This window comes from Polyodon spathula, chromosome 18 (assembly GCF_017654505.1).
Source record: "Polyodon spathula isolate WHYD16114869_AA chromosome 18, ASM1765450v1, whole genome shotgun sequence".
Taxonomy (NCBI): domain Eukaryota; kingdom Metazoa; phylum Chordata; class Actinopteri; order Acipenseriformes; family Polyodontidae; genus Polyodon; species Polyodon spathula.
The window spans coordinates 6,826,678-6,845,320 of NC_054551.1; the positions used below are offsets into that span (position 1 = coordinate 6,826,678).

Below are 18,643 nucleotides of genomic sequence, written 5' to 3' on the forward strand. Positions count from 1 at the left end.
CAAAACTACAAAATGTTACATATAGACGTGTATACCACCCACCTCCACTATATCGCTGTGGGGGTGTGCATTCACAGCAAGGGATAATACAAGCCTGTTCATCATCACCCAGATTGTTATAATGATTGCTATTAGGAGGCATCACTAGAAGAACACATTACCTCTTTTGAAGGTTTTATTGAAAGGTGAAGACATTGATCAGAAAAGGTGATTGCAGTGGTTCCTTCAACTCTCATAAAAGATACTGAAGGTACAGCCATGTAATCTAGGTTTCTGAGAATGAACTTAATTCCAATAGATCCAGCCACCCCCATAACAAAGAGAACAAGTGTAATGGAGAATTGAAAACGGTTCTTGAACTGAGCTAGTTATCAGTCTAAATTGGAAATACCAAAATTATATATATATATATATATATATATATATATATATATATATATATATATATATATATATATATATATATATATATATATTTTTTTTTTTAATTTTCCCTGCCTCATTAACATCTGAATTATATTTTAAGGGCTGGAGGATTCCGCCTTTGTTTGCTTTTTGGATCCTGAAGCCTAATTAGGAAAGATAAAGTTAAGTGCTTCTTCATCTTGTGACAATGGGTTTTCTAAGAATCCAACTGATAAGGAAAATAATCTTTAGATTCTATGGGCATACTGTACATAACCATGTAATAACATTGTATTAACTGGGAAATAACTAATGCTTCTTGCACTTTCATAGTGATTACATGTAAATGATCTGAACCACATTGATACAGTGTAATTACATCAGGTGAGAAGATGCTCACAAGGCTTTTTCCATGCATGTGCACAGCAGTTACCATGTTAGTGCATTGGTTATTACATGGTTATTACATTGCAATTACTGTACATGGCTTTTATAAACATTTATTGTGCTGTTTCCCAAATCTGCAATGACCCACAATCATTAAATGTTTCAAATAGAATGACTTGGTGTCAGTTTATTATCTTCTGTGGTTTAGCCTCCTGCGCATTCTACTTTCGGAAAGCAGACCTTAATGGCACATTGTTCTCGGTTTGCTTTGTAAACTTTCCTCAATAGTAGTTTTTAGGGACCCTCCCTCTTTGAAAGAGGCTTGTCTCCATGTCAGCCCATATCTAAACTCATTCATATTATTGCCTGTTCAGATGTATTATTATTATTATTATTATTATTATTATTATTATTATTATTATTATTATTATTATTATTATTATATTTTACAAGCTAAATGTACTGTATAAAGCTGGTATGTCAGTACAGGCTTATACAGTGACAACCTTAGTAACTATGTAAGAACCTTACATACTTACAACCTTACAGTGTCTTTGGACCTCAAGCCATGCCGACATGTTTCCTCCTTTTCCTTTGATAGCAGTGTGTTTTATTAGCTTGTAGGCATTAAACCAAAGAGGCAATGGGAGTCACTTTCTAATCTGCAAATATTTCATAGGTGGTAAAGATTATAAAATAAAGAGACACACCCATTTTAATCTAATTCCACAGCTCCTTTTGTATTGCTCTTTTTCTCCAGCTCTCAGTCGGTCTGTGAAATTCTGGGCTGCCCTTGGCTCAGAATATGCCATCTTCCTGCTTGTTTCCTTCACCTCTCTAACACTTTTCTTCTACGGGTCAAGAGGCCATAGCGCAGGATAGACACCACATGCATTTACAGTGCATCATAAAACACGAGAGCTCTGCTATATTGTATGTAACACACTCCTAAGCAAATGGCTCCCCTTGTATGTAATTACCAAAAGCTACAACCAGACTTTTTACAATGAAGAGAAAGAAGAAAACTTGGCTACTGATCTGAAATATGGCTTAATGACGCTTATCTTTCAAAATGAGGCGGGACAACATTATGTTCCCTTTTTATTTTATTTCAGCAGTTGATGATGATTCATGTGTTCCAGTCTTTGGTTATATCTATGAATTATTCATCCAGCAGGGCTGTGAATTTCATTAAAGCGCCCCTCAGCTCCAAAGTTAATGGCAACACTAAATACCACCATTCGAAAAGCCATTAAACTGCTCTGAAATGCTAGTCAGTGTTTGTGCGTTTATGTCTGCGTGTGTATCAGTGCCCTTCCAGGAAAAATACCATTAGGGTATAATTACAAGAAGAAGAAACACTATGATTTGACCCAGTGATTTGACAGTGGTCATGGTAGCGCACTGGTACTAATCTAATACCATGTTAGAGCAATATATTATCAGTGTGTATTGACGCATATCATTATGAGCCAAGTGGCACTGACTATTGTTCCGTATACAGTGTGCTACCTTGAAGACCTTTTAGTTAGGGTGTGTCTGAATAAGGTCCAATAAGTGAGGACCCCATCAATAATATTGTGTTTGAAAGGGAAATACATTGTGCCAACTTGGAATATCATTAGTTTTTCAAAAGCATGGTTTATCTGCATGTGATTACTGAGGTCATACGTGTGTTACAGATGAGGCCAGGGTGATTGGCATTCTTGATGGATGTAGCGGCTTGGTGCATCATCAATAGAATCAGGTCACCATTCAGTTTTATTTCCCACCAATTCCAACAAGCTATGCCAGTTTAACATAGAATTGTACCTTATTCGTCTCCTTGACAACTGCATAAACCTAGATAAAGTCTCTTTTCTCATTATCAAATCATACCTTTCACAGGCACCTAATGCTTTTGTGATAAATTTCTCATTTGTACAGTTAGACAGGCAGCATGTGCTCTCCTCCTTACTGTATATCGCTCAGATATGACATATGTGTATAAAGACAGCCTGGCAGATCTGCTTGTGTGTAAATGTAGATAAAAATAGATTTGTATATTTATACTCAAGCGGTAATCAATGCTTTTTAAATTCAGCTCACATCTCTCGACAGTAGAAGCTGCAGGGAATGTCATAAAATATTTAACATGTATTTAGTCTTAAAAAAAGTTTGTAATTGCATTATTTTAAGCATAGAGCCATGCTGTGATATAGCGAGAGGCCCATAGAAAATCAAAGGCTAACAAATACTGTAAAACCACTCCCTCGTTTTATCGGGGACGTCAGGGTCCAGTATAAATCCTCTATGCAACCTGCTTTTTCCCATTTTTCATATAAAAAACAGCGCACCGTTTGAATTTGTACAGAGGAGGGTAATTGCTTCTCATCAACTTGAGTCTCCAATTATTTTCATGAGTCTTCCTCTCCTTTCTCAAATGCACAAACCCGCTGTATTGAAGTAATCCATTCCCAGCATAAGAGGCTTGTTGCTAGGGAGCTGACGTCACCACCTTGTGACTTTTGCTGCCACCTGAACACCTCGTTGACTAAAATAAAAACCGCTTCAGCAAGTAGATATTTAATTTGCTTTGTGTTACTGTGCAATGCGTGCGTATATGATAACAGTATGATATTAATGCTTTGTTTGTTTTGTATATTGTTGTTTGTGATGTGCAGTAAGAAATAAAACGAACAGTAATTCTAAGTGCCTATGTATATTTCAGCTAAGCCATACAGAGTTAGACAGTAAAAATGGGAAGCCAACTCCAGGACCGCGATATATATCTGAATCCACAGTATGAGCCTGTTCACCGTCCCAAAGTGAACTGGAAAAATACAATTACAACAAATCTGCCAACATTCACTGAGGCCCATTTTACCCACACTGCCAGCTGAGAGTGGCAATGTTGCCTCCATCCTGCATACTTCATAACTGCAGTGAAGAGATAAGGGAAATCTAACATTTCAGAAGTCCGGATTCCTGACCATTAAAGTGATGGTAGCTGACAAAATAATTCTGTAAACCTTACCTTCCATTAACTGCGTAGGTCTCAAATGTGCAGTTTTGAAAGAAGCACATGTTATAGCACACACGTACTTTCAATTTGCAAACACCTGGTACTACTGTACATTCTTTTGTTAACTAAATCACTGTGTTATCAGCAATCACTTTAAATCAGTACTGTAATACATTTCTAAAAAGATCTAAAAAGTGGCAGATGTAATACCACTACACTAAAACATTGAAACCTGCTCTATCACAATCACAGACGGGAACCCCAGTGGGATTAACTTAAAGTGTGGCTGTACTTAGATTATTAAACAGATGGTTCTGTTACTTTATTCCAAAATTCAGCTACTCTTTTGTTTTCCATTTATCTTTAAGAAAATGTCAAAGCTTGTTTTCCTTAAAAGGGGGTTTAAAATAAATCATCAGTACATGTCTATTTACTACACTATTATTTTCCTCAACAAATTTAAAGTCAGACTCAGAAAGGCAGGTATTACAGGCGCTATGCTACATCTCAGTAAGGTGGTAAACCTGTGAATGATGATGATGGTGGAGAAGCTGATTACTTTTTTTCCATCTGATACTTGAGCAAACAGCAGATGTGTCTCGGGAGCCACATTGCTATCGGCCCCTTAAAGACTGCATTAATGAGGATTCAGTGTATTAGGAGTGAATACAATCAGACTGCTGAGGGCTTTGCTTTGCAATAGCTCTGATACAAAAGAAAGTCCCAGAAAGAAGACATGGTTCAGATCCAATTTAGATATACTCCTCCAATAAAACAGGAGTTAAGAAGCATAATGCATCCGGTGGCATTCTTCCTCTTTCTATTCCCATTGCTTGACCGGTTGAGCAATGGGAATAGAAACACACACACTTGCCCAGCACACCAGAAGCAAATTTCAAGGGTCAGAAGACAGGTTGGGAGGAGAGACAGGCAGATTTCACAGCTCCGGCCACCACACCAGTACAGCATGCTTCATTTGCTTTCTTTTGGTTGGCAGCGGGGGAGAATAGGATGCTGTAGTGCGTATTATATAAGCAGTGCTATAGGCTTTAGAATAGTGTGCTTAGATTAGCTATCATTATTAACGTCTCCAGGAATTGCAGTGCCGAAAATAGGTGCTTTGTTAGTAATGTGCAGGGTAACAGTGCTGGACAGCTGATCATGGGGAATTTAGACCAGTGTTGGAGAGGTGAGAATGAAATGTTTTTAAGGTAAACTAGAATTCCAAGATTTTCAAAGAGTTGGCCTTACTGACTTACTTTTGAGCCAGTGTAACATTGTATTCTACACCAGTTTTAATAGCCTAGATGAATTCAGACTATATTTGCAGTCTCCTTTTCCTGCTGCAGCATTTGACTCAAGCAGCCATAAAAAAGTTAGTATTTCATTCTGGTATTTCTCTTTTTCTTTTGAGTATCATGTCACTCAAGACCTGATTAGAATTATAGGAGCCAACCTGACCCATAGAAACAGGAGCCCAGTCATTAAAGGGTTCAGGAGGGATCAGGAATAAGGATGGCTAAGTTCTAAAAATACACAGTTATAGATAGTCTTTCCCAGTGTCTTTACTATGGTTATATCTTTGTTTCTATTTAGTGCAGTACTACTGAAGCGTTAGTTCTATTTCAGTGTAGTAGCTGCCACTATAATGTTGGGTTATATACACAAGAAATGCTCAGTTAACCATGGTCAAACAGTCAAGCACGATACAATGATGCAAAACTGTAGTACAATATTGTTAAAGCACTGAAACATAGTATCGAGTGAAATGACTATGCCTCATGCAAAAAAAAAAAGAACATTATAAAATTGTATAATGCAACCTTTGGGGCCATTTTGTGCAAAGTTCAAAGTGTCAAAAAACATGTGGTTGACATAACACTAAAAGTACTGTGAGGGTCTGCTTTTAAAGATTTACTCTGTGTTTAATATAGCAAGACTGGAATCCTGAATAATAATGAGAGTTATTATGTGTCCCTTCAGCCTCATAACTACATGTAGGTACAATTCATTTGCACCCACTTTGCAGTAGAATTTAAACAGCCCTATAAAAACAGCTTGATTGAGGTGTATTAGTGGACTGATGGTAAACGGGGAACAGTTCTCTTTATATTACAACTCAAAATTGACTAGAGAGTGATTTTGTGGTTCATACTTTCCTTGCTTTGAGCTTTGAAGCACAGGCGCTGTGTTTTTTTCATTCCTTCTCAAATTAAAAATGGATCAAATCTGAAAAGGAATTGAAACATATAAATCACCTCTTTCATCTAACAGATGAGTTAAGTGGCCTTTTCATTTACTTAGTCTTGCTTGGTTTTTGGATTGACCTGCTTTAAAACCTCAATGCCACATGTCAGGTATGTCATTTGCTTAACACATGACTGAACCATACAAAGTACCATCATTGGAACAAAAGTGTGTGCTTCATATCACAGGCGAGCAAGAGACTTGTTCAGGGACAAATTCAAACAATCATTTACACCTGAGTTTTGTCATGTAAGCACACCATACACAGCTGAACGGTCACTAAGCTAAGGCTGTTACCATGGATACATGAGAGAGAAAAAAAAACACAGAAAAACAAAGTATAAAAGCCCTAAATGACCCATGAAGTCATTCTTATTTTTGAATTGAGAATCATCAAGTTTTTTTTTTTTTAAATCTTCCCTTGAAACACAATTGCTTATCTTAGGCCGAGGTTGTTCAAGTGTTGGGTGCCGATAGCATGCCTTTGAATACTAACAGAACAGAGCAAGAAAATGCCTTGGAGTCATCCTGATCTGATGATCTGAATAGAACATTATGTAACAGCAGATTCACTAGGCTGAAGAATACCTGGCACTCTGCTGTACTGTACAATGGGCAATTGACTACAGGAGCTCTGCCAAACAATACTTAGCATCTAAGTATAGCAGCACAACAGCTCTGGCATAAGAACGCTGGTTTGAACTTATAGAAAGTGGTTGAGCTGAATTTTGTTGGCGATGGATTTCTTTTATCCGTGAAAAATCACTTGTGCCGCGTTGAAGCAGCGCTGACTCACTCTGAAAAAACAAGCCCTTTATAAAATAAATATTGCTGGAAATAGGGATCATGCACATTAAGCCAGGTGGGGTCTGGTTTCAAGTTAGGTAGGAGAGCTTTGCCAAAAAATAAATGCTGTAGGAATGAAGTGGTGATAGTGGCTAAAAGAGAAGGGGTCAACTTTAAATAAATCCCCAGCATGGTTAAACTATACAAAAAAAAAGGAAAGTTTCTCTTTCTTAGCAATGGATCACATCCTCAGCTGCGGGTCAAACTCACCTTTCTGTCTGGGATACAACCAATAAGACTGACCTGGAAAAAAGGAATTGATCGAATAAGGGAAAGAAGCATAAAAATGGTCCCAAGAGCAAACAGTAGTGCATTTCACCCCTGGCACCTTGGCTAGATTATGTGCTGTGAGATACACAGTCAACAGAGCACAGGTGGGTGATTTTACTTTCATAAAGTCCAAAGGCTGCAACTGAATGTATCAAAGAATGTGCAGGACTCGAATGAGAAAGGCATCAGACATGAATCCAGCCCAGGGATTGGGCAAGCAGTGAAAAAAAGTTTAAATAGAAAGGGCCTCATCAAAATAATCATGTTTTAAAACACATAACAAATGTAAATCTTGCCTTGGATTTGGGGAATCAGCACAGATTGAAAAGGGTTCTTATCTGCACAAAATGTATAACGTCTTTTTAGCTGTCACGGGAGAGAGGCAATCTTGAACTACCTGATGTTCTTGTAATATCTGTACCAAACAATTCCCTTCACTATTCTCTTGCAGGTAAAGGTGCACTAATATAGTCACCCTCTTCTGGGCATCAGCATTTTTAATTCCCTCACATTTAAACCCCTTCCCGTGCTCCTCAGCTAATGAATAAAAGCACGGCCTGGATTGCAGCCTAATTTATTCTAATGAAAACTTCTCATTTCATAAAGCAGTGTTTCAGCCACAGAGCAGTGATTTATTCTGGTTGATTGGAATGTGCCAGCGCACACTTCAATCGCCACTGCCAGCAAATCAGAGGTTCAGGCTGACAGGTTGCAGGGTTAATAAAATCAGAAAAAATTACTCCACCACTTCCAGATTAAAGGATTACGAGTGGAAAAAAAGAAGTAAGAACTGTAACCGTTCTGATCTCACTATTAATGCACCCAAAGCTAATTTCCTCATCATTAACAGAAGCTGAAAAGGAAAATCGATTGGATTATTAAATAGCTTTACTGGCCACGCTTTAGAGCCCTGGATCATGGTGCTAAGCTGAGCTGTAGAGGATCCAGCAAGAAGGATAATACCCTCTTTATTACATTTTCAATTTATTTTATTTAATTGTACTGTACGGTAAATTTGTTATCCTTTCCCACTCAAAAATTAAGATTTCTGAATCACTGCCGTCAGAGCTTGCAAAACTTGTATTAAAAGTTTACTCTGGCAGAACTTTTTACTCCTTGGGGTTTTGCTGACTTTTTATGGCTAATACACACTAAAGCAACTTATAAATATAACATAAATCAAGTAAAAAATCAAGTGAAAATGATCAGCCCCAGTAGATGGAAGATAATGTGCAATATTGACATGTTTAATAAATATTTATTAGTTTACCCTTGGAGTAAATTCATTAGGAAATGCTCAGTCCATGTTTTTAAATTGCTGTGAAAGTTTCTTTACAGTGTTTAAAAATTGCTCCAAAGCCAATGTGTTTTTAGATCAATTTGACAATCCCACCAGAGCCCATTGTGCCATTCACTGCATAGAGAAAAGACATGCAGTGATTTAATTTTGGACTATTACATGTGTCCCTTTGATAAGCCTACAGAATATAAGACATGCTGTGAAACCATTCAGTATTATAATAGTGTTTTTCTTACAGGTTATTCCCCAAAAGGAATCTAAAACTGACTGAGAATACAGAGTAGATATGCAGTCTCGGACAATATCCACAAAAGTGATTGAAAGTTCTCTGCAACAAACATGAACGCTTGTTTTAGGCCAGTTGGGGTACATTTAAGATGGATTTCCAGAAGTTTCACAAGAGATCTGGGGTAGGGATATAGAATTATACAACAGATAGACTACAAACACACACTAACTATACTGTACTTCTTACCTATTGGACATATTATTTATAGCATTTATAACCTGCTAATCACACTCATGCTTTTAAGCTTGGAACATACCTTACCTTGTCTATTACTACATTATCACTTCCAGGCAACCTGCTGGACACTAGTCTTAAAACTTCTTACTGTGACTTGAGGTTAAGGAGAAATCTATACTGACAGTTGTTAATGTCTATGCAGATGACATTCTACCTAGAGTCATATTGCAAAACAATGAATCATGATTAATCTCACGATTAAAAATTGTAATCTTAGTTAATCTTTGTTTTAATTTCATGTTTAATTGATACAGTTACTACATCCACCTAATTTAAATGTGTTTCAATACTGATGCTATTATTATTACTATTTTTATTATTATTATTATTATTATTATTATTATTATTATTATTATTATTATTATTATTATTATTATAATAATTATAATAATAATAATAATAATAATAATAATAATAATAATAATGTTTTTGTTTTTCTTATTATTACCTATAAGGCCTTACATGGTCTTGGACCTTCTTATCGTCAAGATCTGCTAACCTCATGTGTCCCTCTCGTTCCCTGAGATCGGAAAATGCTAATCTTCTGACAGTTCACAAAATTCATTTGAACTCTGTCGAAGCCAGGGCGTTTAGTTATAATGCCTCTTGTCTTTAGAAATTGCTCCCGATTCATATCAGGAATGCTATCACAATTGAATCTTTTAAATCCTGGCTGAAAATGTATTTGTTTGAGTCTGTTTATTTGTAGCTGGATTATATATTAGAAACAGGCTTTTTTATATTTCTTTTGTAAAGTCCCCTGGAATGCTTGCATGAAACAATATATAAGTGAAATTTGTATTATTATTATTATTATTATTATTATTATTATTATTATTATTATTATTATTATTATTATTATTATTATTATTATTATTCAAAAAACAACCCATCATAAAAAAAACTGATGTCCTATTTCTGGATGGATATTGTTGCCCCTTCTTTATAGTTTTATATTTCTTTACACAGAATTATACAGAAAACTCCAGCATTTGCTGTTAAACTGTTTAAACCAACTGCTAGATCACAATGGAGTCAGTTTATTATTCGCCTTAATGCAATTCAAATTATACTGTATAGTTTCTTATCAGTCTACTTTAAAAGGGTATCATTTACTGATGTTTTTCATTGTCGTTTAAAGTTAAAATTGTCTAAATAAAACAAAACATTCATTGAGTAATGGTTATATTCTCCATACAATGCATAAATGAGACGAGTTTAGTTTTGATTGCAGTGACTATGGGAGTATCAGAGACTAACAGAAAACATGGATCTTAATCAAAGGGCATGACTGTTGCTAAAATACACTGATCAGGAACAACTGAATTACGGTTGCTAAGATGTAGCCAAGATACAGAATGGAACGTTACAAATAACAAGCTTTTAACACTATCGGCAAAGCCTTGCTTTAGTTTAGCCTGACTTCTCACCTGAGGAACAGGTATGGCAGAAATCCGGTCTCCTGTAGTATTTGATCACAACCAGCCTGAAAAAGAGAGCTTGAATCTCAGAAAAGTCCCCTTAGGGAGTGGATATAAAATCACCATCATTCATCTCCTCTGGGTGCACTAAATAACTATAGAGAGATACCGACACCTTCCCAGCTGTTGAACCTGATATAGCCTATATCCCCTCAGGCAGTGCAATAACCATTTACATCCCACTCATTTAAAACATGTAAACATTTACTCTGAAACCCACCAATGAGAGGGGACACAAAGTAATTGTTGCTCTGATTTGTATAGTTATAGTCTGTTCTCTTTATGACCCATTTGGGACATTGTCACGTGACTCAATGTGAAATGCACAATGGGAGCTAGCATCAAAATGACAGAAGTGATAAGTGAGTTAAGGAAGAATAATCTGTAATAAGATACCTTGCTGCCTCTGGTACTGACATTTTGTAAAGAGTGAAGGCTGTGCATAGTGCTAAGAGGGGTGTTTTCAAAGCTTATTATTTCCAATTTATCTAGTAAAAGGTGTACAGTGATGGCTGCCTGTTCCTGCATCACCTAGTTTTAGGATGGAGACATAATTTAAATAAAAAACTATATGAACATAATTTAGATCTTTTATTTAACATCATGTTTTGAAAGAAACTACAAAATGATCTTGTAAAAGTCTACTGGAAGCTATAATAGTAGTACAGTATTTCATGTTAGATTTCGAAATGTCTTATTTTTCTACTTCTGTCAGGTTTTTTGTCAAGTATATGGAAAACGACAAAGCGGTACGTAATTAAATATGTTAATGTAACATTATTTAGCAGGAACTTTATGAAGTAACATGTGTTAATTCTATAGGGTGATGCAAAACTTTTGGCCATAGCTGTAGTTTCCAATATGGTTAATGATAGACACAGATGATGAAGCAATTAGTTGAACAAGATAAAAGTAGAGCTATTGGTATTGATATTTGTATGTTTCTTCTAACTCATTTTGCATTATTAATAGTGTATGTCATTAATTTTCATTTTTCAGCACCACAGCTAGCTCCTTTAAATGAATCAGTAGACTGGGTACGGTGTATATTTCTGTGCATTTAGTTTTACTGGAATAGATTTGGAAATTACAGCGGCTCTTCTTTCCAATCAACCTGACATGTTTTAGTTTTTAACCTTATAACCCCATCATTGTCTTCAGGGACGATGGTAATACAATTCGTTTTTACTGGACCCTTATGTGTTGGGGATCCACAACAATTAATTAGGAATGAAGGCCTTTACAAATAGTAAATGCATTGCTTTAGCCCTCATTAAAATGAACAGAAAGGACACTTTGGCCACAGAAAGCACCATGCTGTTAAATCTGTGCAAGTGTTCCTTTTTTTATTCATAGATAGGGGTGAATAGATGAGCTTAAAGGGACTGTGTGTGTTTGTGTGTCTGTGCGTCTGTTATCTTTTATTAACAACAAACGCATCATGAGTAGCACGTCACAGTTCTGATACGCACTAATATTTAGATTACAGATTTAAATAATTACAAAAAAGGCAAAACCAAAATGTTTGTTCTTAGTTCCATGTGCTGTCCTCTCCTGGCTGTTCATCGAGGGCCCTGTTGACAGTGGTGTGCGTTGCCTTGCTGTAGATGCCTGACGGTGTAAATGTAACCACTAAAGCAGGAGAGCAGGTAGATCAGCATCTACAGTCACAGACCAACAAGTGGACAGTTTAAATGCTATCTGTTTGTGCTTAATCTGTAGTTCTGGGCTCTTATACCTACTGATGTTTTTCTCCTAAAGAACAAAGAATTGTTTTCCCGGGATGAGTGGCAGGGTGAACAGCAGCAGCGACCAAAAGGGTTAATGATACTGAGCATCAGCATTGTTTTCATACAGCGGCTTTTTTCAGTGCGGGTTTCACTGAAGCAATACAATGTTATACGTTTTCTGAATCCAGATGAATCTAACTGAATCTTATCAAAAAGCCAAGTGTGAGTCTTGCTCTTAAATAACCATGAAGCTAAAACTGTGTTTATTTCTATGTATTCATTCGTAGCACCAGTATTATTATAAAAGCCGGTGTATTTGAACTGCCTGTGAAATTATCAGTATACATATTAAAACTTGTTGTTTTGCCGAGACAACCATCCAAACTAGTCATATTTCAGTTTTTCAACAACATGGCTGTAAGTGGTAGTTTGATAACTTGCAATCGCACTTCATGCATCTGATAGTGCAGAAACATAAACCCTTTGTATAATCATTAAGTAGATTTGCAAGAACCAAGCAATGTATTTCCCAACCAGGCAATGTATTTCCCTAAGGGAAATCGCAGTAAGTCAATTTATTAGTAAAGTAATATTGTTACACATTTTCTAATATCCGCTTCGTTTCCCAGTAGATTAAAATAGATAGATAGATAGATAGATAGATAGATAGATAGATAGATAGATAGATAGAACATATTGGATACATTGTGTGTGTGTGTGTGTATATATATATATATATATATATATATATATATATATATATATATATATATATATATATATATATACACACACATTCCATTCCATTAATACATCTGACCATTCCTCTGTCTGAAATACCAACTATTTGTACATTCTATTGGAAACTTCCTCCACCAAAGCTGCACAATACATTATTATGCTGTATAACCAATTTTTGATGGATAAAAGCCCTTAACTACTCCTAATAACAATCTACAGGCGTTTGCCTCTGATGTCTGTTCACATTAAAAGCAAATCCAGTACTTCCACTCTACAGATCTTTTAACCACAAGTGAATGGTAAATATACATTAACCCTCACTGAACAAGACACTAGTGCATACTGTGTGTGTGTGTGTGTGTGTGTGTACACAATCCGTGCGACTCACGCAGATTGTTGGTGGAGGGTCTGGTCTGCATGTTCTCATAGTGCTGTATGTGCTTGCCATCTCGCTCCAGATGTTCCCCAGTGCAGGGACCCTGCGGGCGCATCACATCTGCTAGGGCTCTGGGGATGAAACGGAGGAGTTAGTTACCACAATTACACACACTGAGAAAGGGATACGGGAGATATGTCATTAAGACAAGTCGCAGGCACTGCTGACAGGATAAAATTGTAATTTAGATTTAGGGTGCTGTTTTACATTTTCTCCAAAGAAAGAAAGACAATTCCTGCTTTTACGAGCTGTTGGGGAACTATAGGGTGATGAATGCTTAAACATTTATTCACATCCTGCTTTTTTGTCAAGTTTGACGGATATTCACTTTTTCTAGCAATGTGTGTGTGTGCATATGGGGTATGTTTACAGTAAGATACAAAAGGGCACCAAAGTAATTTTAATCGAAGGAGACAAATAAAGATTGTATTGTGCTTTTAAGTAAATGCATCTGCAAGGCTGTGGTTGATTTATGATCATGTAAGTCCTTGTAACAGCAGTGTCCTAATGTTATATTCTCGCTTAAGACTAGGTCAAGTGTGACTCATGAGCAGCTGCCAGGGACACCCGGTGTACATAATTATCAGGGTTATGTAATGTATAACAAATGAGGCAACCAGTCTACTATACAACATTAAAGCAGTCACAAGTGGCACAATTGTATAATGTAGAACAGGGGTATATATTTGAAACCAATGTCTTGGGGAACGCAACAGCGTTTCAGGCTGCAGAGTGGTGATCCGAAAGTGCTGAAGAGAATGTGAACCGAGCTGGTTCCAGCTTCGTTCGGGTTATCCGCTGTTAACTGCTGCAGCATCGGTTTGGTAAAGTTGCTGATCGGGAAAGGTTCTTCATCACTGTATATAACAGCAGCAGCTTCGCTTATAAACCTTACTAAAAGTATATTTGTTGGTTTGTTGTTTTTTAGTTAGCATCTCACATATGGTTCACTGTAGTTGTTTAAGCATACATTATACCTTGGTCAGTGTCTTCTGTCACTGATGTTCAAAAAGGCAAAATACAGCTGAAAACATTAATTCATCATTTCTGGGCAACTATGAGTGTTCTGTAATTCTTTCGGTAATTCTCTTGCAATAATACACAAATCTAATTTGCCTTCTGATACCAAAAAGAAAGCGCACATAAAGAGATGCATATTCAAAAAATATCTTAATATGCCTTATGAGATTTATCTGTGATATGCATGCATTGAAGCTCTCTTGGGCAGAAAACAAAGGGTTTATGTAGTTCCGTTCTCTATCTTTGCATATGGCTCAGTTTTTATAAATTCTGTTTTTAATGCATTTACACATTGTCTGTATTGAACACGCATGTCGGATCCACGGTGAAACCAGGGCATTGTTAAAATCGTTCTAGCCCAGAGCGCTGTTGTACACTAGATAACACTTGTGAGACTGACTGAAAAAAACAAGAACACGGACTGACTAGAAAAATAACACACGAGCCTTGACACTCGATGGGATAGTTGTTATAAGCTACCACGACATTATTATTATTATTATTATTATTATTATTATTATTATTATTATTATTATTATTATTATTATTATATTTATGGGGAGAATTTGTAGGTACTAAAGCTTTCTAAAATATTGAAAGCACCAAAATTGAAGAAATAAAGCTAGAGTGATATAGGCACTCAAACATTTTTTTTTTTTTTTAAGAAGACCCTTTAAATAACTAATTTGAATACCTTAAGATACAACCGTTTGGAATGTCGTACTTTTATTTAAACTATCTCTTAACAGAGCACATACCAAAAGATAGGGGGAGCTCATCAACAGTGCTTCAGCTACATCATGCCTTGTTATTGTGTAAACCTCGTTAGCTTATAGTTTGTTCACCTGACCACAGTGTCAATACAAAAACCATATTCAGCATTAATCTGCAAAATATCTGAATGCCTAACCCTCACATCCACGCGACTACTGTTTATGCTAATGTTATCTATCTAATTATTGATTTATTTATTTAAATCTATCACGGTAGTAACTCGCCAAGGTCCTTGCCAGATTAGTTTGCTAAATAGCCTACATTTGATTAATGATTTAATTAATTCTCAAAAGGACTAATAAAACATTGACCTAATTCTTCATTTCGCATGCTTTTTGTTCGTGCTAATTTATGCGAAGGGAGATATTTGTTATATAATCTGATATGTCGAACGACAGTGGTTAATTGCGTTTCAACGGGGAGTTCTCTCTTGCTGTGTTCGAAACTAGACAGAAGTACCAGCCTGCATCACATGAAAGTCCGCGTTCTTTTGCAAAACGCATCTCCAGTTGCAATACATACCGCCAAATATGTACATGCCAGTGAATGGCAGAACATTGAAAAATGCACTCTTCACACTGTAAACTACACGTATGCAATTTTAAACACATTTTAGAATTCATATGCTTTTCACAATGACCCAATGTTTCTTTTAGTGACACTTTTTTGTGAGTCTAAACTATGTACTCGCCGTAAACAGTTGGCTGTTAGTACATTTTCCTAGTGCTTGAAATAGTGCCAGTTTTCAACAAAACCCAGTAATACCACATATCTCTTCTAATACATAAATGATTTGGAACGCTGTGGGTAGTCCACTTTAAACACGGCATTGTTTTTTTTTTAATATGCAGCGCAATCTACAGTTCTAAAATGACTGACCATGACCAGAACAGATAATATGATCGATCTCAAGGAATACGTGGAGAGAGTGTTTTGGAATGTGTCCTATTTATATCTGTTTTTTATATGCTTTCCATATTCGTTTTTTCTTATTATATAGACACTGAAGATATTATCTAAAGTATTGTTTAAATACAGTTTTTAGTGTGGGTACATGAGTTTTACACAGGTGTTTTCCTGGTTCAATGTAACCAGTTGGCTTGATTAATAATAATAATTAAACAACACATTTAGTATTTGTTCTATGTAGTTGATACGGTGTTGATCAAGCTGTCACAATCAACACAGGTGCGTCTCATCGGTGCAACGGATCCTGAAGCACAGACTGGTGAATAAAAAGCGACCAGAGGATAAATAAAAACAAGCGCTCGCATACTAAAGGAAAGTGGAGTCATGCGTGTTTAAACGCCGTATAAACTGACACACTGCGCGCTCAAATATATTACAAACAAACTTTTAGTATTTAGCCTATAGCAATGAGCATACGAAGAGACAACGCAGGAAATACATGTTTCACTGTTTTTCTGGAGAAGCAGATCGCATTCCATTAATAAGAGTGTATCGGAGTGTACATTTGTTGCATGCTGCGTGTCACTTGCACGTTCACACACACACACACACACACACACACACACACACACACACACACACACACGTTTGCATTCCTGTATTTGTGGGGACTTCTCATTGACTCTCACTATATTTTTATTTACTATTTCTAACTCCAGTCAGACAAAACTCCACACAGGTTGAAAGTCGACAACAAACTAAATATTTTGACAGTTGTATCAATTTTTGAAGGTATATTTTGCTCTTGAAAAACGTGTTTTTAAAAAGTGGGGAAGTCCACAGAACGTCGTTTTTTCAGGAGTTACTATATATTATGGAATTTCTTGTATTTACTGCATCTTGTAAAGCGCTTTGTCATGGTGTTCCACTATGAAAGGCGCTATATAAAATAAAGATTAACTGATTGATTGATTGTGGGGTTATTTTCTCAATTTTCTCAATTTTCGTTCACACATTGATAGTAATACCTGCCCCCCCCCCCCTGGGTTGTGTGTCACATATATATAATGATTCGTCTCTTTGAACCTTACCTGGACATGTTTTCTCTTTGAGGTCTGTGTGCTTTTTCCAGACCCAGTTTAGTGAAAATCCCAACCAGGACCATGATTGCGACTACTCCACAAATGATATAGACAATCAGGTTAGTTTTATCCTTTGTGGGGTCGTGCGTGGGATCGTCTTTCTTGGAAGGGGGTCTGCCGGTCATAAGCCATACCGGGGTATCATAGTTGGTGCAGGTGCTTTGATCCAGCCTGCTCTGCCTGAACTGACAGCAGAATCTAAAGCCACAGGTCCCGCAGCAGTACAGGTAAGTACCCGCGCTGCAGTTAAACGGGGGGTCCCACTGCCCCATCACATCAAAGTAACCCCGACACCTGTCTGCTGAGGGTGGAGGGTCTGAAACGCTGTTAGCCCCGTCTTTAGACCCGTTGGACCCCGAAACCATCACAATGCTCCCCAAATTGTGCCCGGATTTACCCTGCGCTTTGCACACCAAAGCCATGAATTCCACCAAAAAGTAACACAGCAGCAGCCCTATTTTGTTCATCGTGTACTCCCGCTTGTCAAATGTCCTTTGACAGACCTAAAAAAAGCAAACGGCGTGAAGTGAAGACGACCTGGTCTCACAAGAAGCCAAGAAGCATATCCACAACAGCCACTCAGTAAAACTGCATCATATCTTCTCGCTACTGTTACTACTACTACTACTCCTCAGCTCCGCCACACAAAACAAATAATGTATTGTGAAGCTCACGCGTTGTTGTTTTGAGTGGTTGGACTCCCCCCGCAATACTCTGGGTGGTTACTTTTGCAATTTGATGAGAAGAGCGCGCGTTCTCACGCAGTTCACCTCGGAAAATGTGGAGCTAAAACTGAACAGCAGATCTTAGTGTGTGTGAGTGAGTGAGTGAGTGAGAGAAAGAGAGGGAGCCAGAGAGGGGTGGTATCTGACAGCGCAATACCTCAAAGAGAGTGCGTTTTAATAAGAAGGGTGCTAAAATCAAGCAATAGGAGGCCTTAGACCCTCAGATCGCAGTCTCCACAGCATTAAACACACTTTGCTTTGCGCCTCATGTACACAATTCACATTACGTGGGTCTAGCTCCACATTTACCAAAAGCTGTATTTAACATATTGCATTTCCTTTCCGACTTGGTGCATAGGAGTATCCAAGCGCGATCCTCTGGACTTTGTGATGTATAGCAGGATACACAATAAAATACATTAATGCCACTAAAAACGTCATTAATAGGTTTGAATTCAGGTAAGCAATTAATCAAAGTAAATAAATACATTTTAAAAAAGCGTTACCCATTTTTAAGTCTTAAGAATGCCTATAGTATCAACACAAAGAGTATTACATTTTCAAATTTAAACATGCACAAAAAGCAATGGATAACTAAGTGTTTCCAGGACCACTTTGTACCTTAATTAGTCGTATTGCTGCGTTAGCGTCACATGTTGGATGCTGCATTGTAGGAATACAACATTAACACAACAGCAAT

At 37.0% G+C, this 18,643-nt stretch overlaps 1 protein-coding gene across 1 annotated transcript in view; it reads right to left on the reverse strand.

The window, feature by feature from the left end:
- The window catches only part of LOC121331248 (protein shisa-9-like), a 62,301-nt gene extending 44,134 nt beyond the window's left edge, over window positions 1-18,167 (reverse strand). Inside the window, exons 1-2 of the mRNA XM_041278516.1 lie at window positions 17,168-18,167; window positions 13,326-13,444 (exon numbers count right to left, since the gene is read on the reverse strand). Of these exons, the coding sequence (XP_041134450.1) occupies window positions 13,326-13,444; window positions 17,168-17,685 (637 nt within the window). The 5' untranslated portion in view covers window positions 17,686-18,167. The remainder of the gene's footprint in view (window positions 1-13,325; window positions 13,445-17,167) is intronic.
- Window positions 18,168-18,643: the final 476 nt, after the last annotated feature.